This window comes from Camelus dromedarius, chromosome 2, assembly GCF_036321535.1.
Source record: "Camelus dromedarius isolate mCamDro1 chromosome 2, mCamDro1.pat, whole genome shotgun sequence".
Lineage (NCBI taxonomy): Eukaryota > Metazoa > Chordata > Mammalia > Artiodactyla > Camelidae > Camelus > Camelus dromedarius.
The window spans coordinates 5,707,610-5,731,937 of NC_087437.1; the positions used below are offsets into that span (position 1 = coordinate 5,707,610).

The 24,328-nt window shown below is 47.3% G+C and overlaps 2 protein-coding genes across 5 annotated transcripts in view; one reads left to right on the forward strand and one right to left on the reverse strand.

Annotated features, from left to right (window-relative positions):
• Positions 1 to 14,441: 14,441 nt before the first annotated feature.
• LOC135319021 (basic salivary proline-rich protein 1-like) lies at positions 14,442 to 15,503 on the reverse strand. The gene has a single exon (XM_064478127.1). The coding sequence runs from the start codon at positions 15,501 to 15,503 to the stop codon at positions 14,442 to 14,444; it is 1,062 nt and encodes a 353-aa protein (XP_064334197.1).
• Positions 15,504 to 15,646: 143 nt separating this feature from the next.
• Positions 15,647 to 24,328, forward strand: part of PLCL2 (phospholipase C like 2) — a 173,097-nt gene continuing 164,415 nt past the window's right edge. For all 4 annotated transcript variants that reach the window (XR_010382904.1, XM_064490928.1, XM_064490933.1 and 1 more), the window contains exon 1: positions 15,647 to 15,991. Coding sequence is in view for 3 of the 4 variants with exons in the window: in XM_064490928.1 (XP_064346998.1) it covers positions 15,662 to 15,991 (330 nt within the window). In the remaining variant the exon portion in view is untranslated. The remainder of the gene's footprint in view (positions 15,992 to 24,328) is intronic.

Below are 24,328 nucleotides of genomic sequence, written 5' to 3' on the forward strand. Positions count from 1 at the left end.
CATGAGCACTTTTACTTCATAGTGCATTAAGTCTTTTCATTAACTTAAAAATATTGTCATCTTTTCTAATTTGAGGCTTCCCAGGTGCTTGAGTTCTGCTTTATTATGCATTTCTTTGTTTTCCCATCTGTCGTTTACATTTTTTAAGCCAGTTTATTCTGAGTTGACATCATTAACCGTTTTCATTGTGTCAGTGGGAACTCTTTTTGTATTTTCTATTGGAGTGTCATTGTAAAGGAAGGCCACTGACTCTGGTGACTCTTCTTAATTCCGCTGATCTCTTCTTAATTATCGTTAATACTTTTGTGGCTTGTTTATTTCTACTTTCTAAATATAGCTACATTACCTTACAAAAACAGAATTCAAAATGTCATTCTTTCCTGTATTTGTAAGTCACGTTTTTTCCTTCTGGAATGCAGCATGCTCCAATTTGTATTTGGCTTTTACTATTAAAGTATTTATGCTTTATTCTTCTAAGGCAATGATCCACTGGGCTTATTTTGCTAATTTTTTATGATTAATTTTATTAAATATTTTGCTATAATATACCAGTTGCACATTCTTGGAATACATCCTGCTTTTTCCATATTAGACAATTTTTTTAAACCTATTACATTTTGTTTGCTAAGGTTTTGCTTAAGGTTTTTGCATCTTTGTTTCATTAATGAGATTTCCTCACCCTGCCAAGGCCCACCAAATTTACTTAGGAATTATTGTTCCCTAAGGAAACACATCATACTTAAAAATACGTATTTTGGGAGCAATTTAAGTAGTATAAAGGGTGATTTATTCTTTAAAAGCTTGGAAAATTCTCCAGTTAAGGCATCAGGGTCATAATACCTCACTTTCCCTATTCATATATCATGAATTAATAATGTGTTCCATTTCTTGCTGTGTACATTTTTATTACATGTTTGTGAGAAATCATATACACATGATTCTTTACCCAATTAGCCATACAGTTACAACAAAGAACGATGTTCTTTAACCTTTTTTTTAAAGACTTAGTGACACTTCTTACTTATTTGCTTATTACACAAAGTTATGCAATGGTAGCAAAGAATGACAGCTAATATTAACAAAGAATGACAGTTGATAGTAAGTGGGCATTTGCTCCCCCCCCCCCCAGAAATGCAGCAGCTTCAGCACCTCCTTTCCACCCTCACAGAACCCCCAGGAAGTAGGTGCTATGTTAAAGCCCACTTCACAGATGGGCAGGTTGAGGTGCTGAGAGATGATGTCATTTATCTGAGGTCGCCCAGTTAGTCAAAATGAAGCTGGGGTGCAAACCCCCGACCATGTCTGATTCCAAAGCCATGACCAGCATAAACAAAGTGAAGCTCGTGGCATGAACGAAGGCAAAACTGAAAGACAGTCCCATACACTCACCTCGCCCTCACTGTGGCTTAGTCTACCTAATAAGTAGTCAACCACCTAATAAGATTATGGGACAAATTCATTACACTCCTTCCCACTCTCTTTTGACCTGTCACCTGAAGGTGAACCGACATTAAATAAATGAATGACCCGTGGCCTCAGAAAATAAGCCTGCCAATCTCTGCATCCATCAGTCTGATCAAAAAGAGCATGTGTTTAGCATGCACGAGGTTGTGGGTTCAATTCCTAGTACCTCCACTAAAAAATTAAAAAATAAATAAATAAACCTAATTACCCCCCAAATAAATAAAAGAAAAAAAAAAGAAAATGGTAATGATTAATTAAAAACAAAAACAAAAACAAAAACAAAAACAAAAACAAAAACAAAAACAAAAAAACTCTTAGGATGGTAGATCTCTCTGCTTAGTCCAAACCACAGAAACATGGGACAGGGAGGTACCTCAGTCATTCCCCTGCTGCAGATCATCTAAATTGCCTTGAATTTAGGGCCCGAGATGATTTATTTACAAACTGAATATTCCACCTTCCCTTTCTACTCTCCCCGTTTCTCTACCACATCCGTCATCTGAATAAGGGGGACATGTGTCCTATGATACCCTGAGTGCTTTTTAACAAAATTTATGCTACTTTAATTGTTTTTTCCCTGATTACACTAATCTGTAATTTCTCCTTTTCATTGGGCCAATGGCTTTTCAATTCTATCCATTTTGTCAAAATGCAAGCTCTGTTCTGTTGATTTATTTCTATTCCTCTTTTATTTAAAAAATTTCTGTTGTATTTTTATTTTACTACTTTGTTTTGGTGCACTACATTTTTCCGTTTTAAAGTTCTTTAGGCACAGAATTAATTCATGATGTTTCTATCCTCCTTTTATTGTTAATATATATTCAGAGAAAGACATTTTCTTAGCACATTTCTGCCAGCATCTCATTAATGGTGATTTGCCGTCCTTCTGTGCTTTGCTATTTTAAAAGAAATGTTTTCGTTACTATCACTTTCCTCGATGTAATTTAATATGGTATTTAAAATTTTAATTTCCATGTGATTTGTTTCCATAGAATTTTATTTTTCCTATTTAATTATAATGGTATTGTTATGTTGCGGTGTCAGAATACAGTTTTCATCGATTTCATGCTATTGCTTTCTGCATTAAGTAAGTTCATTTCTCTGTCCCAGTGCAGGGTTCATTTGTGTAACTGGAAAGAATCCTTGTAATCCTTTGCCAAACTTTCTGGTAGCTCTACTTTATTCCTTATCTTCTTCAGCTGTATGGTTTCTCTTCCATTTGTGCACAGATTCTGCCAGGTCCTTTCAGTCCTGAGATCTACAACTATATTTCTACGAGTTTTCCCTTGTCGACGGCCAGCTTCTCCTAGCTCTGCCTTAATCAAGAACTGGCTTCAAGGTCATCTCAGCCTGTGCAGTAGCCCTGCTCTCAGAGGGGCCCTGTACTTGGTTTAAGGCTTTGCTGTTCCTGTTTGGAAATTCTTAGTAATTTCTGAACAAAAGGCCCTGCCTTTTTTATTTTGCAACCGGCTGCTGCAAACGAGGTCTCCGGCCCTGCCGGTTCCTTATGTTCTACGACTTTGCTGAACTCATTTTTATCACACGCTCCTTGAAGATGACTTGTTGGATTTTCTAGATGAGCCATTCCATCATCTAAACGAGACCCCGTTCCAGCCAGGCAGCTTCAGGAAGGCCCTCCCGTTAGCTCTTCCCCTCCTTCCACGGTGAGATCGCTGCTAAGCGTGGTCTCCTGGCATCTCCTTCACGTAATGTCAGGTGTTCTTTTATTACTTCCAAAGGCGCTGGAGGGGCTTGTGGTCGGGTGTCCAACACAGGACGCTCGGCTCAGGCCTCACCAGGGCTTTTGCTTGGAAGCAGCAGCAAAAGCAAAAGTAAGCTCTGCCCCCACCGTCTCTCCTGCCCACACAGCCCAGGGAGCCTCACCTTCCCCAGCCTCCCAACGCAAAAGGGACGTCTCGCTCCCCTGTGCGTGGGGTTTTGGTTCTAGGATCCTTTCCTGCCCTACTTCTCTCTGCCTTCGCCGTATGCTCCCATCATCCTGGGGGTCCCACGTGGACTTTCCATCCAACATAGCCCTTCTCTGGTGGAGTGAAGGAGACAGCCTCAGCCTTTCCATGCAAGTTCGGAAGTGAGAGCTGTCCCAGGGCCGGACGGGGTCAACGCCCCCCCTGGAGCATCCCTGAAATTTTAACTTGAGATTGGCTTGTCTCTTGCCTGTGGTTCAGGCTCAGGCAAGTCACTTCACCTTTCTGAGCCATCTCAGTCCTCACGTCTGTAAAATGGAGGAAATGACAGTAATATATTTATCCTTGTGCCTCTGACGGCTCAGCAAGAGGAAGCCGGGGAGGCCCTCAAAGTGGTGTCCTCTGCCGGCCCTCCAGCCGGTGCCAAGGTGGGTCCGGCAGAGCCTCGGAGGGCCTCTTTGTCTCTTTGAACAGTGACCTCAGAAAGGGATGTAGGGGAATTCTCCAGGCCTGCGTGCCCCCGGCAAAGGCATCATCCCACCAGGATGACTGAACTGGGTCTCCATCTGCTGAAAATAGTACGGAGATATAAATGTGTCCCCGTGGCTACCCGCCGTCCTAGGGCTGGACTTCCCAGGAGGCCGTCCTGGATTTCTTGCCCCTCAGAACTGCATCTGGCTAAGCTGATGGAGCCATACCAGGCCCTGGGCCGGTTACCTAACCGTGCCTGTGCGTCTGCAGCTGGTCTGCAGCGTGAGACCACACACGCCCTCCCTGCCCCGCCCTGCCCTCAGCCCCAGTCCTCCTCCCCTCCCCTCCCTGAGGGAGGCTGTTGGCTCAGGAGAGAGCAGGCTCTGTGTCGCCCGTAGGCCCCGATCCCCTTGGCCTCATTCTCCTCATTCCTCAATTTGACCACCTTTTTTTTTTTTCCTTCAGTGTAGCTACTACCACAGGCTATAACTACACTCACAGAAATCCTACCTCCACACCCCGGAGACAGAGCCTTGATGAGATAAATCCATAAAGTTTGATTCTCAAAGTGGGCCCACCCCAGGACCCCGGTTTACTCAGCCCTCGAAGGGCCTGTGTTTGGGCCTGGACAGGGAGGTGAGGCTACTTCTCAGGTGTCCTGCTCATCCCAGGATGCCTGCGTGGGCCCCCCCACCCCACCCCGAGGCCTGGAATGATGTGAATTTGCCCAGGGACACTGACAGATAAGTAGCTGGTTCCCAGCCCAGAGACAGGTATGGGGTCCTCAAGCCAGCCGCACAAGGAGCGCTCGAATTCCACTAATGCTTTCTCTCATTTTGATACAAAGGAAAAATCCTCTTCCCAACCCACGAGCCTGGTTACTCAGCCTCCTTTCTGGATTGAGAAATGGTTTTTCCCTGCTACCGTCTCTGGTGGCTGGGCGGGTCTCTCTCTTTCTTCGTGATGGGACCACAATGTAAGACACCATTTCTGTCCTCTCATGGTTTTGTGTTTCTTTCTCTTAAGAATTATTATCTTGTGCAATGCACTGGAGACACTAAGAAGTTTTTATAACATGCTGTGCGCTGGTGGAGGGGGTACAGGACAGTCTTAACGATCCCCAAATCAATGTCATGTACAGGAGACCGTGGTCGACAATACTGTTAAGGGGGTGTCGTGTGTGTTGCAACAAATACCACTATTCTGTGATGGAGCAGACACTTCATTATGTTCAAAGTGAAATGAAGGGGGCCCCTGACTGGGGCTCTGGAATCTGGGGGCATGGAAACTTTTACTGTGAACTATTTATTGCACCCCAAACTCACCTCTATGGGGACCAATGAGAAGGGAAGTAAGTTAAACCTAGCTGAGGCTGAGACATCCTGTGTGCGACAGAGAACTCTTGTGGGTCTGACTGACCTTTGGGGGAAATTACTCAAACCGCTACCTTTTTAATGTGCGTTCACAGCCTTCTTTCACACTTGCAAATGTTGGTCTGCGTCCATCTCAGGAGGCTGGTTGGGAGGTAGGTCAGCATTTTTCGCCCTGTGTGACCAAAGAGGAAAATGAAATCCCCAAGGTTTAAAGGATTTGTCTTACGTCAAGCAGTGACCAAACGGCAGCTCTGATCCCAGCTCCCGGCTGAAGCACGTCGGGCCCGGGGGCTGAGTCACACAGCCAGGCAGCTTCCTCGCATCCCAAGTCAGACGGAAGGTTTGAATTTCCCCGCAAGTAAGAGTGAGAACAGCAGACTGCTGGAATGAAGTGTTTACACACCACTGCAGAGAAAGGGGCTTATGAAAGACTTAAGATTTAAGCTGTGTGTTTAGAGGGAAAAGAGATGCAGAGCGGAGATGGCCAGGATCATTTTTACGGCTGAAATATCAGTGTAGACTCATACAGTCTTTGTAGCGACATAGATGAACTAAAGAGCATAGAGACAGTTCAGTGTGCAAAGTGTCTATGGAGCAACAAGCCTGAGTTTGACACGGGAGAATATGGTAATAAACTTTCTTATTTTGGATACAACATAGGAGGGGGAGGGTACAGCTCAGTGGTAGAGGGCATGGCCAGCATGCACGAGGTCCTGGGTTCCGTCCCCAGTACCTCCATTAAACAAAAAATAATAATAAGTAAACCTAATTACCGCCTCCCCCACCAAAAAAACCCCACATGGATACAACACAAAGTTAAAGACCCCAGGAACCCATGATCAGAACTGGAGATTGAAGTTGATTTCAGATTACTCCGCATACCATTGTCCTCTAGCAGACATTTGAATTGCCCTTAACAGTTACAAATTACATGACACACAGTAGTAATTCGCTAAAATTGAAGATGACCAAGAACTGAACAAACAAAACAAAGCAACCAACCATAGAAATGAACAAAAAAAAAACCCCAACATTGAATTTGACTTTTAAAAAAAGTTCAAAAAAAAAAATCTGTGATTAAACACCCAGAATCAGTAGGTCAAAGGAGTCATTCATGGGGACCTTTTGCCTTCAGGCTACAGTGGCTCAGACCATCCTGGTAGATAATTGCCTGCCCTATTCTTAAGGTTCTTGTGACAAAGAAATTCCAAGGCCCTCTCGGTAACACGTCCCAGAGCCTGGTGGCAGCATGAGGTTTTCCTCTCTGTGGAGCCTGAAATCCCCGTGGCCCTCGTTTATCCACTTCCTCTTGCTCTTGTTAGCCCCAGTTGAGCTCAAGATCCTCTACTGATACAATCACATGATCTGAAAAGACCTCTGAAGGTTCCCTCTGCGGTATGTCCGAATGAAGGTTTAATCACGCAAGAAGTGTTTGCACAGGAACTGGGGACAGGGAGAGGATGTGTCTTGGTTTTGCTTTCTGGCTTCCCTGGAGCGACCTTCCGACCCCTGTTCCGCAAGCCAACCTGTCACTTCCTTTGAGCCTGGGTTCACTCAAGTCTTGTTCAGGTCCCAAGCCCCCTCCTAGGAGTGACTCTGCTCCCAGGCACATTGAGCAGATCGTAGAACCGTGACATGTGGCTCCCGGTCTCTCTGCACCTGCCCCAGATCCTCTCTCTGGTCTTTGAGTTCTTTTGGTGGTGTTGGGAGTGGGTCGGCAAGGGTCCTGAGCCTTGCCCTCCACCTCCTGGGTGACAAGATTAACCTGTCTGCTCTCTCATGTGGCTGCTGCATGTCTGTGCTGAAAAGGACAAGATGACATGTGGCTAATTTTCTCGCTAATGTGCGTAAGTGGGAGCTGTCCAGGGAAGCTTCCTTTTGCCAGGTAATTTGTACATCTTAACAGCAGCCTTCTGGAGATGCCGTCTTCTCTTGTGTGGTGCACTGCTAACAGTGGGAATTCCTAATTAAGAAAGGAGGTGGGTAGCACGCCAAGCTGGAGGGGTGATGTTTTTGGTCTTATCAGGTTTTGCTACATCATCCCTCTCCGAGTGAAGTCAGAATTTCTACGGATCCGTGGACAGGGCTGGGACTGCTCTTTTATTCTTTTGAACGACTTCCAAAATTGGAACTGTATTGCACACACAATGGGACGCAAACCTCCCTCCAACCCCAAACTCTCAGCTCCTTCCCTGATAGCACCCAATACAGTCCTTTCCACAAAGTACATGTGTGCTTGCCAGATGCCAGCTTCCTGAATGCATTTATTTGCAACAGATAATAAGGAAAACCAGGAAGAAACGTCAGAAGGCATAGAATAAACCATACCCAGCATATCCAAAGAAAGAGGCCGTGTGAGATAAGAAAGAATGGTATAAGCCTATGAGGGAAAAAGATGGAGCTTCCAAAAAGGTGTATTAAAATCAACACACTTACTGAGGCTCTCTTGAGGATCTCGGGTTCTGGGCTGGTGCAGAGAGTTTGAAGGTGAATCCTGTCTGCTGTCAAACTCTGCTGAGCTCAGTGAGTATGGAGAGAAGACTTGGGAGTTGTACTCCATTGCGCTCTAACTCATCCGGGGGAAAGACTCATAAATAATTACAAGGCAGTGTGATGAGGGCTGTCGCCAAGGTGTGTACCAAGTGCTTTAAGAGCCTGGAGGAGCGATGCATTATGTCTCCTGGAGTCAGGAACATCCTAGCAAAGGAGGAAACATTCACGCTTTCTTGAAGGATGCCTTTAAGTTCTTCCAACCAAGGGAGGGAAGCAAGAATTCTAAATGTAGCAAACACCGTTAGCAAACACAGAGGGTGAGGATGCACAGCCTTTGCAGGGAAGAGGTCAGGGTGACTAGCTTATAGGTGCCAGCGGGGAAGATGGTGGGGGAGGGGGCAAGTTATGACGGGCCATGGATGCCTGCCCAGGAGAATGACATTTGTCCTGAACTGGCAACTATTGGTGACATTTAGGTTGAGAAGTGATCCCCCCAGGACAATTCTGATGGTGTTTTGAGAATCAGAGAGAAGCTGGGAGGCACTAGAGTCAGGCAGGGTATTAGGGCTTCTGCAATGGTCCAAGCCAAGTGGGATGAGATTGTAATCAGGCCAGGCTGCTGGAAATGGGCTTGAGAGACCTTTCTAGGTTGATTTTGCTGTTTATTCTTTAATAGTTAACTGGGATGGGTGGACGAGGCTGATGCCGAGTTCTTCTGTAAGGCTGTGATGTAGGCAGAACACCATGGGAAGAAATACGGGGTGCAGGAGAACAGATGTCTGGAGAACAGATTCAGTGAATCAAACCTAAGGCGTGTTGACTTGGCCCCATCAGGCCGAGAATCTCAGCAGGGAAAGAGAGTTTCAATGATAGAAGGAGAGTTAGCGATCGCAACTGCTTCACAAAGGTGAAGAAGAGTGAAGATGAAAAATTAGCCACTGGGTTTGTTAATTAGATGTCAACCATGACCTCGGGGAGGGCAGTTTCAGTAGAAGAGGAAGGAAGCCAGTAGTTACACAGGCTGGTAACTGAACATTTTTAGGAATTCATTTCTATTTATACAGAGAAGGAAAGCCTAGTGGAGAGAGAAAAGGATGAAAGATGTGACTGAACAAGGTGGGAGAGGCGGGGAACAACCCCAGTCCTGTCCCGTTTTCGAAAGAGAGAGGAGCCCCTGCGGTACCACGAGCCTCTTTGCCGCAGGGATTTACCTTTCCTCCCAGAATCTCACTAATGCGGATGCTGCCTTCCTACAGGCTGTGGGGGAAGGGGAGGCATTCCTCTTTCCTTCCCAGGCCATCCGTCCCAGAATCCATGATGGGAAAGCTGGCAGGAGCTCTGATACGCAACCTCTCTTCACTGCCAGCATGGGGAAATTCACACACTAAGAGCCACCCGAGGTCCTTATCTGCAGAGCTGCAGGCTCAACCTTCGGGGGTTTCTGATTGACGCCTGGAGCTCTTTTCCCTCCCGGCTCCTGGCATCCCACTCTCCTGGATGCCCTGCATAAAGACCGGGTCGCCAGGCCCAAGGGGATGTGGCGCAGAAGGAGGGGAGCCTTTCCTTTCTTTGGTCTGAGGCTGCCTTTCCAGACCCTTGATTCTTGTCCTTATTTGATTGGCACTGAGACTGGCCTTCAGGGAAGCGACCTCACTCCACCTTCTACCCAAAGGAGGATTACACAACCCTTTGGTCCCCAAAGGAAAAAACATTCACATCAGAACAGAGGAGTCCAATAATCATACAAGACATTCCTAGATGGTTTCTGATGTGGGGTTAGCCTAATACACAGGGTGGAGGGGTTAGGTAAGGATAAATGGGATGGAGGAAAGGTTAAAGCAGTTTATTTCTTGATGTATTTTATTGTCTATGGCATACCTAGGGCTACGCTGAGATGAAGAGGCAGTGGGCTAATTGTGATTTACAGAGGAAGAGTTTGGAGCATGGAAATTGAAGCCAATTAGCAAAGGTAATAGATTGCCTTACTAGCACCAAAGGCCCCACTGAACATAGAAATCATACACCTGTCAGTCATCATAGCTATGTTTTTTTTCCTCTCCCACAGAGTGGCAGCCTGGGGTGTGAAAGGAGAAGGTCATGGTTGGATTTATGCAAAGCTATAGATGGGTAAGGCGGACAAAACCGAAGGACAGTGATATGAAGGGCCTGGGCTGCTGGTGAGCATGTGGTTGAAAGTCTTGTTCATGAACCTGGGCTGGGAAGGAAATGAGTACAGACGAGAGCCCTGATGGGCTGAAGATGGGGGATGGAGTGGGGGAGGTGCAGGTTTTGCTGAGGCTGGCAGGTGGGTCTCGGGGAAGTAAAGGAATGGGACTGATGAAAGGGCAGAGGTTTTGGCTGGACACTGGGTTTCTGAGTGTCAGATTTCAGAGATGAAATACTGCTGGGATTGGGATGTGGGAATGGGTGGATGAAGGGAAGTGGATTGGGAGCCGTCCGTCACCTATAGTGATACGGTCATCAGACTTCCCCACTCATGAATGTAAATCTGTTCTTGGAGGGAGGGTTTAGCTCAGGGGTAGAACGCGTGCTTAACATGCATGAGGTCCTGGGTTCAATCCCCAGTGCCTCCATTAAAAATAAATAAAATAAATAAGCCTAATTACTTCCCCTCCAAAAAATATTTTTAAAAATCTGTTCTTGAAACTCAGATCGATGAAACCGAAATAAATGCCAAATTTGGGAGGCGTTTACTATGCTTAGCTTCTCATGCAGTTAGGAAAGTAGGATGCGATAAAACAGGGCTCTCTGTAGACCTTCTCAGGAAACACTGACACAATAGCATAAACTGACTATACTTCAATAAAAAATAAATTAACTTAAAAAACCACTACATATAAAATAAACTACAATGATATATTGTATAGCACAGGGAATATAGCCAATATTTTATAATAACCACAAATGGAGTATAATATTTAAAATTGTGAATCACTCTGCTGTCCACCTGAAATTTACATAAATTTGTACATCAGCTAGACATCAATAGTTTAAAAGGATAAAAGCTAAAAAGAAAAAAGAAAAAGAAACAATACGTGGGAATTCCACTTTGCGATGTTCTTCTCTTAAGAGAACAAACTAACATAATATCAAGTTAAATACTGCAAATTTTTGGCTTCTCTGGAAAAATAAGATGATCCTGGCAGCACTGGGCCGAGGATTCCTTCTTGGCAGCAAAAAGATTCTTCACCAGGTTCTCTGAGTTCCCATTACTCCATGTTGCTATCCCATACCTGGCTGTTTACACTGTCTTTCTGAGAGTTAAGAGAAGAGTGAAATATTTCTTCTAACCAAGGCTCTTTCAAAATTGGGAAACCAAAGATGAATCAGGAAGAGCATTCCTCTGTATTTGATATGCAAATACGCCACTGTTGCAAACTAGAAATTATGATGCTGTTCCAGCTTCACTCATGATGGTATCTACCTGGTTCCTGTAGGCATTTGAGTCTGCAGTGCCTCGTGTAAATAAAGTCATAGCGGGAATACAATCAAATACAGGAGAGCTGACAAAAGTAGTGTGATAAGCAACAGTAATTTTTAGACCAAATCGTAGTGTTACTTTTGCTAACAGAATAATCTTATCGAATCTCCAGTAATTAGTAGATGCCCTCAAAGTGCCACCTAACTCAATAGCCACTGAGAACAATCTAATGAATGCACACAGCAGTTCCTCAGCGGCTGGAAATTGTCAGTTTAATTACTTGAGTGCCTAACTCCTTTGCAGCTATATACATGTGTAAGATGGGTCCAAGGAAAATGGGTAAAGAATCTTTAGTGTCCGAGGAGAGGAAGAATAAGAAAATGATAGCACAGGGAACTATATTCAACATCTTGTAGTAACCTATAATGAAAAAGAATATGAAAAGGAATATACATATGTATATGTATAACTGAAACATTATGCTGCACACCAGAAATTCACACATTATACTTCAATTTAAAACAAAAAAAAAAAAAAAGAAAGAAAATGAAAGCTCTTGGCAGGTCTAACTTGCCTCACTGTTACCCAGAAAGAAATGGAATGGCTATTTCTTGTAGAAGATCATGATAAAATACACATAATCCAGCCCTTAGGAGTGTGATAGGTTGAAATCAACATCTTGGAGGAACTCAGGAAGCAAATGGGTGGCCCGTGTGGACCAGTACATTGATACAATCTGGTATTTTCTTACAGCGTTTTGGTCTTCTACCTCTGGTTCGAGTTAGCGCTCGCATTAAGCAGAGATGGCAGGGGAGGGAGAGCTGTCGAATATGAAGCCTCAGGGTCTTGAACTGTATCTTGAGAGAAATCCCGAAATAAAATGAGAGTGAGGTTTGGGAAATGAAAATTGTCATCACACATTGAGGGTAAAAATAATCTGAAGGCCGAGTGCTCAGTGAGTCAGAACCATTTCGGGAGTCGTAATGTTAGAGGCTGTGAACTGGAAACCAGATATGAGTTCACAATCTGCGAGGCTATCAGTCAGGGAGGGAGGTCGGTCAACAGTGTCAGCGTTACTTTGGGAGGCTGAAGGGAGGCTATCATGGACCAGGGAGCCTGAACATCTCATGTTCTAGGCAACAGATTTAAGATACAAACAAACAGCAGATAGTGTGGTCAAGGGTGACAACAATGATTAAAAGCTGAGGCAGATTGCAATAAGAAGAAAACTTAAAAGAGAGAAAGCTCTGCAGTTGATGGCATGACAAAAATAATGCGATTTTAAAGGCATTTATTTACTTTAAACATTATGAACAAGTGATTCATCAGCACCTTACCATTGGTATATAGATATAATAAATTGGCATAAGCACCATGGAGTCTTCCAGAAAGAGCATTTTATTAACATCTTGCCTATCTCTTATTATCCTGCTCTGAAAATTCCTCTGAAGGAACCATTAGACAGTATTTGCTGAGGAACACCTATGATATTTCGGCTTTTTTTCTAACTCTAACTTCTATGAATTTTATGATGCCACGAAAACACTTCAGCAAGAATCCTGGCAAAATATTTACAATTTCTTCAATAACATTGCTCGTGGAATAGGAGAAATGGAAAGCAGTCTCTTAGTAACCGCAGGAAAACCGGCAGGAAGGAGGAGAAACAGTTGCTTACTCTGCTGTTTGTGATGAAAAAAGTCCGAGTTGAGCTACAAAAAAGCCCGCTGGGGGCTGAGCAACGCACCTGTCAGAGCAACATCCCGTCACGATGGAGGAGGAATGGTACCCACAACCTGGCTGTGAGATGAAGAAGTACAGATGTAACATCTGCAGGCATGTGACCAGCGGCTTGTGGGAGACGAGCACTTAGGGGGATAGAAAGGAACCTGGCACAGGCCTTGGGCTTCTGGCATCATTAGCTACCGGTCTGCCAAGATGCTTTGGGAAACATTTTAATTTAAATGCCAAGTCTATTTCAATGAAGTCTCCCCGGTTTGACCCATTGGGAGGCCAGAGTGAGATGGATAGTTGCTCATTTTGGAGAGCATTAGGCAAATTAGATGGTGGTTTTATAAGAAGCATCCTGGAGGTTTAAATCTGTGTGTCCCCACTCACCCTAGGAAACTCAGGCTACAAGGGTATATGACTCTCATAGCATTTTACTAGTGATGGTAAATGCAGGAAAAGGCAGAAATATCTCCAGGCATTTATTCAAAATATCAGAATTAGAGGACTTTAAGAATAAAGGCCCAGCGTTCTCCCTTTCCTCACCACAGTGTACTCACCGGCTACTATGACTGTAAATTCGGTAAGGCAGGTTAAGAACCTGATTTGAATTATATGAATATATTTTCCTGCAAAACTATCTCAAGAGAGAAAAAAGTTGAACCAAACTAGAGGGGGAAAATAAAAGAAAAAGGATGGAACTGAATAAAATATTAAAACATTGTTGTCCATCGATGTGAAAATTTGTTAGCCTGAAGGCCCAGGTTGGCAAGAGCTGGATTAAAGCTTGTCTGATGGGTTACAAAAACAGGAATCCAGAAGATCAGAAGAATTAAAACGCCCCCAAGAATAACATGAAGGTATTTGAAGTTGCCTCAGAGGCCAGGGCGGATATGTATATGTATGTAAAGCTCGTTTCCTCATAGGCTACTTGGCAGATTGCGACGACATCATGCTAATGAAAACAATGTCTTTAAGTTCACCCCCAGCGGACTATCAGTTTCGCGCCCCTGCGGGAAGCGCATTCCCGGAAAAGGAAATACACTAGCTGGAGAAGGGCCGGAGGCTGGAGCCAGGCAGCCTGGGATGGAGAGGTGGGTGGGGCCAGGCTGGGTGCGGCCGTGGGTACCACGCTGCGGAGTTTGGGCCCTGTATGGCTCCAAGGATGGAGATTCAAGGGAGGTGTTCGCGCGGGAAGCAATGAGCGCAGGGTTGATTTTTAGGCTGGTCACTCTACCTGAAGCACTGGGGGAGGGGAAGGAGGGAGGACCAGACAGAGGAGGCACCGGCTGTTGTGACCCAAGGTGGATCCTTTCCCCAAGATGAGCCTGACCCAGGGCTGGGTCCGCAGAGGGTTGGACCAGCTGGCATTTCTGGCGGCGGGATCAGGAAGGACACTGGGAGGGAGGGACGACGATGGTGAAGATAAATCCCTGGAGGACGACTCAAAGGTCACAGAACAGGCTCTGCCCAGGTCCTCTGCTTCTCTCCTCTCCCCACCTCCCCCCACCCCAGCATCCTTGCAACCAGCTGAATCAATTCACAGATTCACAGTTCAGGAGCCCAAAGGGGCGGAATTGGTTTCTGTATGAGAAGTGGGTCTGACCCACTGGGGAAGCCCAGAGGGGAACGTCCGGAGGGCCTCTCCCCGAGCTGGCGGGAGGGGAACCAGTCCCGCGCCGGGCGGGGGTTGGAGGGGGCACAGCGGCGGAGCCCCGAGCCCCGGACCTCCGTGCGGCCCCGCGGCCTGCGCGGTCGTTGCCCCTCGGGGCGCGGGGAGGGTAATTGGCAGTTGCCGCAGCTCTGGGGGCCCCGGAGTCTCCAGGGCCCGCGGCCGCCGCCAGTCGCCGTCCGCTCGGCGGCGAGGTTCCCGCGGCCGGATGAGCCGGCCGGGAGAGAGCAGCCGCGACGGCGGCGACCTCGAGCGGGAGCCGAGCGGCTCGCGGTGGGTTGGGGGCGCCGGGGAGGGCCCTGCGGCCTGTAGGGGGCAGCGCCGAGCCCGGGAGGAGGCGGAGGGCGGGGTGGGCGCGTCCAGGCTCCCCCTTCAGGAGCAGCCCCGGCCCGCCTGCCCGCCCCCCGGCGCCGCCGGCCTCGGCGAGGACCCGGGGGGACGTGGCGGGGCCGGGAGCGCGACGGCCTCTGGGGGGTAGTTGGGGCCCGCGGAGACTCCCGTGTCGCCTTCCGCCCAATTGGGGCCGCGGGACCCTCGGGGGGCGCCTGCCGCTTCCCGGCGTCCCGAGCCTGTGGTGGGCGCCGGGGTCCCCGCGGTGTGTGCTCTGACCCTAGGGTGGGTGCCCCATACCCCAGGGTGGGGGTCCCGTTCTCCGGGGTGGCCCCTTTTCCCCGGGTGCGGTCCCGTTCCCCCGGGTGGAGTCCCCGTTCCCTCGGGGTGGGGTCCCCGGTCCCCCGGGGTGGTGCCCCAGCCCCGTCCGCGCGGGTGTCTTTGGCGCCCGTGGCGCGCGTGTCCAGGGTGTCTCCCTCCCCAGGTGCCGGGCCCGGGGCCGCCGGAGCGCTGACTGTGTTTCTCTTCTCCCCCTGCAGGAATCTTCCGTTAATCCCGCCGCCGCGACTCTCACCGTGCGCGAGGCGAGCTCGGAACAAACAGCACATCTAAATTAAAAAAAAAAAAAAAAAAAAAAAAAAAGCGGAAGAAGCGGCCGAGGCGGCGGCGGCGGGAGGAGGAGAGGAGGAGGGGCCGCGCGGCCCGAGGCGGCGGGGACGCGGGGACGCGGGGACGCGGCTTTGTGCTGGCGGGTCGCGGGGCGCCCATGGCGGAGTGCGGCCGGGGGGGCGCCGCCGGCGGGGCCCTGCCCACCTCCCCGGGCCCGGCCCTCGTGGCCAAGGGCGCCCTGAGAGCCGGAGCCGGGGAGGGCGGCGGCGGCGGCGGAGGGCGCCTCGGCCACGGGCGGGCGCGCTATGACAGCGGCGGGGTTTCCAACGGAGACTGCAGCCTCGGCGTGTCCGGGGACGATGCCCGGGCCAGCCCCGCCAGGGGTCCCCGCGGCGCCGCGCTCGCCCCGACCACCGGCCCGGCCGCCTGCCCCCTCCCCCGGGAGAGCAAGCCGGGCGGCCTGCCTCGCCGGAGCAGCATCATCAAGGTAGGTGGGAGAAGGGCGCTCGTCGCCCACCCCAGCCGTCCGGGGGTGGGGGTGGGGTCTTTCCCCGCGAAAGGTGTGGTGGTGGCCGGAGGAGGTCGTGCGAGGAGCCCCGTGCCAAGGGGCACCATGGGTGCACCGGTGCTTGGGGTGGTTGAGCGGGGATTGGGTGCAAATGGCATTTGGAGAATGGAGAGGTGGTCCCTGGAGTGCCGGGAGCAGTGTTGACATCCCCGGTGGAACTTGGGGCTGTCACCTCGCCCTGGACTGGCCTGAAATGATGGCCTGTATTTGCTTGGGCAGGGCACCCTTCCTCCTGTGGTTGGCTAGGCTGGTTACAGACTCCCTGTAAGCTTCCTATTGTGTGTTAAAAACAGTTAGTGATCATGTGAAAACATTTTCTTTAAAATCTCAGGCAGTGAACAGAGATTATTTAATAGATTCCTTCTGATCTGTCTGCCGTTGCCTCTTGCAAACGATTAGACTCCAAGGGTGCAAAAATCTGAGAAATGATGCAGGTTTCTGAACAGAAATGCAGATTTCGGCTTTCTTAGGGTCAAAAGCGCTAGGAGATTACAGCTGTGCAGTTTTATCTTTTCCTTGCTGCAGTAGGCAGGCCTCCAGTTCTGTGGAGTTCTGTTTCGGGCAGTTTGCTTGATGAGGATATCTTCTGCCTGGTGGTATTTAGGAGAAGGAAGTTGCAGTTGTTTTGTGCATCTTAAACTCAAGAAGTAATATTAGGAACTCCTGGGTTGGTGGTGGTTTCATTCTAATATTGCATTTTGGTCTACAGTGTAAAGATATTTCTCGTGACATGAAGTGAAAAAATAGTTGATGAGCTCAGAGTGGAGACCTAGGCAGGACAGGGCTCTTTGGGCTCAAGTTTGGAGCAAATATGAAAACGTTGCTCTCTGAAAATCGAGAGGTTACCAGGACAGTGAGCCGCAAAGCACCTTGACTGGGCTGCACCCACCCTTCCTGTGGTGGGTTATGGGTGGGAGAGAGGGCAGGACCAGCCACAGTGAAGAGATTTGGTGCTAGTGGTATTTGAAATGTAATTGGACCTCCAGAAATCTTCTGAGTACCGTGTAGGTGTCTGAGGGTGCAATGAGCTTCTGCAGTTATCTCGTGAAACATACCACCTTGCTACTCTATGTAACAGGCAGTTGTGAAACTGCTTTCCGCTTTGTCATCGGTTTGCCCAGTTTATGTCTGGGCAAGGGTACAAGTGAAGGGCTTAAAGATCAAATGTATTAACTGTCTGCTGCAGGAGTTCAGAGTTGAATGAAGGGAAGCCAAGTATATTTTTTGCTGCCTGCCCAGCTTTTAGTGACTTCTGTTTTCTGTTACTCTGTAGCTTATGTTATTATGGAAGTTGCTTTCAGCTGTGGATGATGTAATCAGTGCCATTAACAGAGTTACCTGTCACATCTGTTTTTATTGGTTGCCAGGTATTGGGGGTGGTTTTGCATTGTGGTGTTCATGGAACTTGAGGTGAAAATTCCAAAGATACAAGCGTACCACATTTGAGCTCCTCTCCCTCAATTTTTTGGAGGGCCTGTTTTTGTACTTTTTCAAAAAAAAAAATTCAAATTAGTGTCTGTAACGGGATTCACAGTGTAACTTATTTATTTACAATAGCATCTGTTTTAATTTTAATTCATGGGAGATTAGGAAGAAGGGTGGTTCGCCAACATTTCTGATCTGTGGGATTGAGAACTTGTTGGTAGATATCATTTCTTCACTGAATATTCTAGAAACACTTGGGGAAAGGATGAATTATTCAGAAATCATTGGAATTTTGAAACTTTCCCAGGTACCTTGGTCATTTTTCTTCTTTCTAATGAAGGCAGGTGGTTCCCTGTTTGCAGCTGTAGCCCATTACTGGGACATAGGAGGGGGTCAGCGGACTGCTTCTTGAATTAATGAAGAAACGGTAGCGAAGGACATATTTTCTCTATATTTTGAATTTATAAAATGGCTGGTTTTGGATTTACCAGTCTCATGTCTTGTCTGTTGCCTTGTACCTCCTGAGATGACTTGAGTCCTTTTTCCTGACTCTGTGATCGGTTTGCATTTTCTTAAACACCCTTTAAAACCTATGGAAATAGTGTTGCAAGTTGTTTAAGCCTTGGTTATAGAAAAGGAGTATGCTATATTTAAACAGGTAATTACTCGGTACTTCTCTTCAGTTGGCACCTTGAAGGATCAAGATTTTAGAAATGTAGTGTGGCATTTTCTAAAGACATGACAGCCTCGAGCTAATAGCCTAATAGAATGAAGAGCTCTTTTACTTTGATATCAAATTTCATACAGCAACGAATAGTGCACAGGCATTTTTGTCGCATGAATGGCAGAGCTACATTTCACTTTTGTTGAAAAAAAAAATAATCAACAGCTGAGCAGAAGCCCACGTGAAAAAGCACTGGTGACCTCTTTCCTTGGTTTCCTTGGTTTTTGAATAAAGGGATGAATGCAGTCAGAGGGTGGGAGGGGAGAGGCGGGGGAAGGTTAGTAAGCGAAGTGAGAGCTGGGGGCAGAGGCCAGTGTTTTGTGGGGGGGCATTTGTTGAAGTGTGGGCTCTGCCTGTTTGCTAGCTTCCATCTTCATTGCAGGCCTGACCTCCCTCTTAGGTGGAGATCTCTGAATCAGAGGGAGAAATAACAGCCGAATTGGGATCAACATTGGGCAGGGAAGGGGGACTGTTGCTGAGATGCAGGGCAGAAGCAGAAATCCACTGTAGGCTGACCAGAATTATATTCCTTATTTAAAGTTATTTCTTTGGAACTCCATCTGTTTGTAAATATGGTGTTGAGTGAGAAGTTGTTGTAAAACTACATTTTCTGCCAAAATAGATGCACACATCTATACTGAACGAGCTTGTTGGTTCTGGTAACAGTGTTGATGGAAATGCGGGGTGAGCAGCCTTGTGGGACCTTGTATAAGTACCCGGTGAAGGTAAATACATCACAGAACTGATCGCCGGACTTTTCTGCTTTTCCTTAGCTTATGGGAACTAATGTGACACTTTCTAGATTATTTGCAAAGGCCCATTACTAGATTTTTAGGGAAGGAGCCATTATGTTTGTCATCTTAAGTAATCTAGTAAACGAAAACCTCACTTTCATTTTCTCTTTCCATATTCCATTTCATCACATCATGTAATATAATCCACACTTTATTTTGAAGCAATTAATTTGGTTAATTGTTCAGATGGCCTTCATCTTTTACAAATAGCTCAATCCTTTAATTCAAGAGCTTGATCTAAATATAGGAAGTAATATTTTAGGCCTTGGATTCCTTTTTAATTTTTGAAATCAGTAAAAAATTTAAGGTCTATCAGTTTGGATGGTTTATTTTAATCAAAACTAATTAAATGTGTTGGTTGGTACTTTAAAAGATGTGGTGTAATTTGTATAAAGTAAAAATCACTCTTGTTGGTGCCTGGTTCTATGAAATATGACGAATGCACACAGTCACGTAATCACCACCACAATCAAGATGCAGAGCAGCTCTGTTGCCTCAGAAAATTCCCCGAGGCCGTTTGTAGCCTCCACTCTGTCCCCCACCCCCAGACCATTGATCTGGAGTACTTTTTTCATAAATAAGAAATACAGCCATTGTATTATTTTGGTGTTAAATGTAGTAACAACGGCCACTGTTAATTAAACACTTCTTATGTGCAAAACACACAAAAAGTGTTTGACATGATTCTGTGACTCGATCCTGCACCAGCCACGGAGGCTGAAGGAAACCAGAGGTCAGAGAGGTTAACCGCTGGCCTGGGTGCCAGAGCGGGCTGTGGTACCCCACTGGGGTGCGGCTGCACTCCGCTGGCCCCTCGAGTTACACTGGTGGTGTTAGTAACTTTTTTGTATTGTTGAGGTAGCATCCATGGTCTGGAAACACCAGATTGGATTTTCCCCTTTAGACGTAGGGGATATTTGAGGGGAAAGGGGCTCTCTGTTCTGCGGAGAGAAGAAGTTGACAGATAGCATTGCCAGGCAGCTGTCTGGTCACCTGTTACGGCTGCTTGACCCAAGCCTCCAGCTTCTGTGGGACGGAAGGTCTGACCTTGCCCAGGGTGACAGCCCTTACGTTTTCTAGTACCGTTATTGCTGCTATTACAGTATCATGGTGGGGAGGAGAGATGCTTTTACTCACTTGATCCCCAGCTTGATGCCTGGTCCCCCAGTGCGGGGAATAAGCCGGCTTTTCACATCTGTTACACATGTTTAAACAAAATAAGGAAAATGTACATGCAGATATTTTGTTGGTCTGTGGTTTAAATAAACTGGACTCTTTGCGGGCAGAAGCTGGGCTGTATTTATCAGTTCTGCACAGAAGGCGAACACACAGTAACTGTTTTCTGAACTTTATCTTAAAAATGATATCTGCATTTGACTTGAAACTTTTTTTTTTTTGGAATAGTGGCGGGTGGGGGTTGCATGCCCAGCAACCTTGTGGGCATGTCATAATTATTCAGCAGACAGTAAATGCATCACAAAGTGAATCTGGACAGACAGGCAGCCTGGGTCACTGAGGTCAGAAAAAATCTGGTGGCCAGTCAGCCTCTCCCCACTTGGCTTTGTACGGATGCATTTCAGGTCGCCCTGGTTGGGTAACTGCTGACAGGCCGCGGGTCTCAGCCTCTCAAAGAGCTTTCGTCACGATTCAGAGTTCAGTTTCAAAAGTCATCAGAGGGTGTTCATTTCCAAACCCTAAAAATTACTTACCCCATTTGCTTTTTCCCTTGCCTCTCTTCCCACCTCTCCTCCAGTGATGCTTGACTGGCGGGGTGCTCTGCTTAGACAAGTGACAGGAAGTTGTTTATTTTTTTAATTGCTGATCTTGGCCACTCCAGTTACTTTCTTAGAATGCTCTCTCCCAGAATCTCTTTAGTTCCTTTTATAGTGCTGTGTGCTCTGCAAGGGGCCTAAACTAGACTGTTCCTTTTTTTTTTTCTTTCTTTCTCTTTTTCTTTCTTTAATGCTCAAGTTACCCATGCCTCAGTATTCGACCAAATAGGGCAGTGTTATTTACAGCCTCTGTGCAGGTATAAATGAATTGCCAGCGTTCATGATTTCTGTCCAGACTATTTTATACAAACGTGTCTAAGAATAGACGCTCCGTTCCTTATTAACACTGAATGTTGGCTGTTATTACCTACTCATCTACTAGACCTCTGGATTCATTTAGCTACTTTTAATTTTATATGAATGGATTCTGTAGTGCAGAAGACACTCAGATATTTTTACCAGGGAAGCCACAGGATCCGCCCCTGTGAGACTGCAGCTGCCTGGCCAGCGGATTGTGCTGCTGCTAATGGTGAATCCAGGGGGTTCCACCTGCTTGGGTGTGAGCAGTGACTCAGACACGTCCGAACCCCCAGGGGAGTTTCAGCAGGACCTGCTTTCCTCGTGTCAGGATAATTCCATAGCTTTAGGGTGCTCCGGGGATACAATTAATTACGCTGAGCTTTAGCGGCAGGTGTGTGAATCGTCCAGTCTGCTGGCAGGGCCCTTGGTGCTTACCTGTTTCCAAGTGGCGGCGGAGGGCGGGGGGCTCAGTCATACGGCGGGGGCAGGTAGGGGAAACGCATTCTGGCCGGTAATCTCAGCGGGGCTGTGCAGACAGACCACCTTTCATTGTGCTTCACAGACACTGCGGTTTTTAGACATTGAAGGTTGGTGGCATCCCCGCGTCAAGCAGATGTATCGGCGCCATTTTTCCAGCAGCATTTTCTCACTTGGTGAACCAGTGTCACATGTTGGCAGTTCTCACGATGTCTCAAAGTACTTCATTATGATTGTATTTGCCACGGTGATCTGTGGTCAGTGATCTTTGCTGTAACGACTGCAGTCGTTTCCGGGCGCCACGAACTGTGCCTGTATTAGACGGCGAACTTAATCCATAAATGTCGTGTGTGTTCTGAGGCTTTCTCTCCCTCTCCCCGGCCTCTCTGTCCCCTGAGACACAGCAGTACTGAAACGAGGCCAGTTAGTAACCCTACAACGGCCTTAAAGTGTTCAAGTGAAAGGGAGAGTCACATGTCTCTCTTTTAAATCAAAGGCTAGAAATGATCACGCTTGGGGAGGAAGGCGAGTCAGCAGCCCAGAAAAGCCGAAAGCTAGGCCTCCTCTGCCAGCCGGCCAGGTTGTGAATGCAAAGGAAGAGTTCTTGAAGGAATTTAAAAGTCCTGCCCCAGGGAACACACCAGTGATAAGAAAGCAAAACAGCCCTGTTGCCGACGTGGAGGAAGTCTGAGTGGTCTGAGTAGAAGGTCAAACCAAACACCACGTTCCCTTAAGCCAAAGCCTCGTCCTGAGCAAGACCCTCACTCTCTTCACCTCTGTGAAGACTGAGAGGTGAGGAAGCTGCAGAAGGAAAGTCTGAGGCCGGCAGAGGTTGGTTCATGAGGTTTAAGGAAAGAAGCCGTCTCTGCGACGTGGAAGCGCGAAGTGAAGCCGCAGGCGCTGACGCAGGAGCTGCAGCAGGTTCTCAGGAAGGTCGAGCGCAGAGCCCTTGTGGAGGTGCCGCGCTGAGCAACAAGGTTTTTTGATGTAGAGGGAGCAGCCTTCTACTGGAAGAGCATGCCGTCTAGGACTGTCATAGCCGGAGAGGACAAGTCAGTGCGTGGCTTCCAAGCTTCACAGGACAGGCTGACTCTCTTGTTAGGGCCAGTGCAGCTGGTGACTGTCATGTGAAGCCAGTGCTCCTTCACCATTCCGAAAATTCTGGGGCCCTTAAGATGATGCTAAATCTCCTCTGCCTGTGCTCTGTAGACTGAACAACAGGCCTGGATGACAGCCCGTCTTTTACAACGTGGCTTACTGACTATTTTAGGCCCCCTGTTGAGGTCCGTTGCTCAGAAGAAAGGACTCCTTCCAAGATGACTGCTCCTTGACGGTGCACGTGGTCACCCCAGAGCTCTGCTGGAGAAGGACAGCGAGGTTCATGTTTCCCTGCCTGCTCGCACGGCACCCAGTCTGCAGCCCGTGGATCAAGGGGTCGTTTCAACTTTCAAGCCTTATTACTTAAGAAATACCTTTTGTGAGGCCACAGCTACCATAGGTAGTGGTTCCTCTGATGGATCCGGGCACAGTCAGGTGTGAAAACCTCTGGAAAGGATTCCCCAGTCTAGATCCAGGAAGAACATTCATGATTCGTGGGAAGAAGTCAAAATATCAGCATGAACAGGCGTTTGGAGGAAGCTGATCCCAGCCCTCATGGATGACTTGGAGGGGTTCCAGACTCAGTGATGGAGGTGACCGCTAATGTGGTGGGGACAGGAGGAGAACTGGGATTAGAAGTGGAGCCCGAAGGTGGGGCTCCGTTGCTGAATCTCAGGAAAAAACTCGAGTGGATGAGGAGCTGCTTTTTATGGACGAGCAAAGAAAGTGGTTTCTTGAGATGGGATCAACTCCTGGTGAAGATGCTGTAATAGTTGTTGAAATGACAAAGGATTTAGAACGTGACATCAACTTTGTGAAGAAAGCAGTGGCAGGATTTGGAGGATTGAGTCCAATTTTGAAAGTTCTTCTGTGGGTAAAACACTGTCAAGTGCATTACATGCTACAGAGGAATCGTTCGTGGAAGGAAGAGTCAGTTGATGGGCATACTTCACTGTTGTCTTGTTCTAAGAAATTGCCATACCTTCAAACTTCAGTGACGACCGCCCTGGTCGGGCAGCAGCCACCAGCACAGAGGCCAGACCCCCCCACCCACAGCCTGCAAAAAGATTACAACTCGGAAGACTCAGATGATGGTTAACCTTTTTTTTTTTTTAACCACTAAAGAATTTTTAAATTAAACTGCGTATATTGGTTTTTTGGACACAATCCTATTGGACACTTAATAGACTACAGTATAGTGTAAAGATAACTTTTATATGCACTGGAAACCAGAAAATTCCTGTGACTCACTGTACTGCGATATTCGCTTTTTCGAGGTGGTGTGGAGTGGAACCTGCAGTAACTCCGAGGTGTGCCTGCACCCTGGGGCTTGGTCTGTACTCAGGACTTGCACGTCTGGATGATTCAGGAGGCAGGATACTGGTGGGAAAAATAGAGGGTGTGAAGTTAGCTGCTTGGATCAGGTTGTGGCTCCCTCTCTTCTTTCTGTTAGCCTTGGGTACGATATGGAAGTCTGCACGTTGCGTTCACTCATCTCTAAATTAGAATACCCACCCCATCGTGTTGCTGTGAAGATTAAATGAGACGATGTGCGTGGAATGTTCAGATCAGCGTGTGGACTGTAATAAGCACTCAATGGGCGGTACCTAGTATGTTTGATTTTCTGCTTTTTAGTTTTTCATATAGAGTTGGCCCTGAGCTGAGC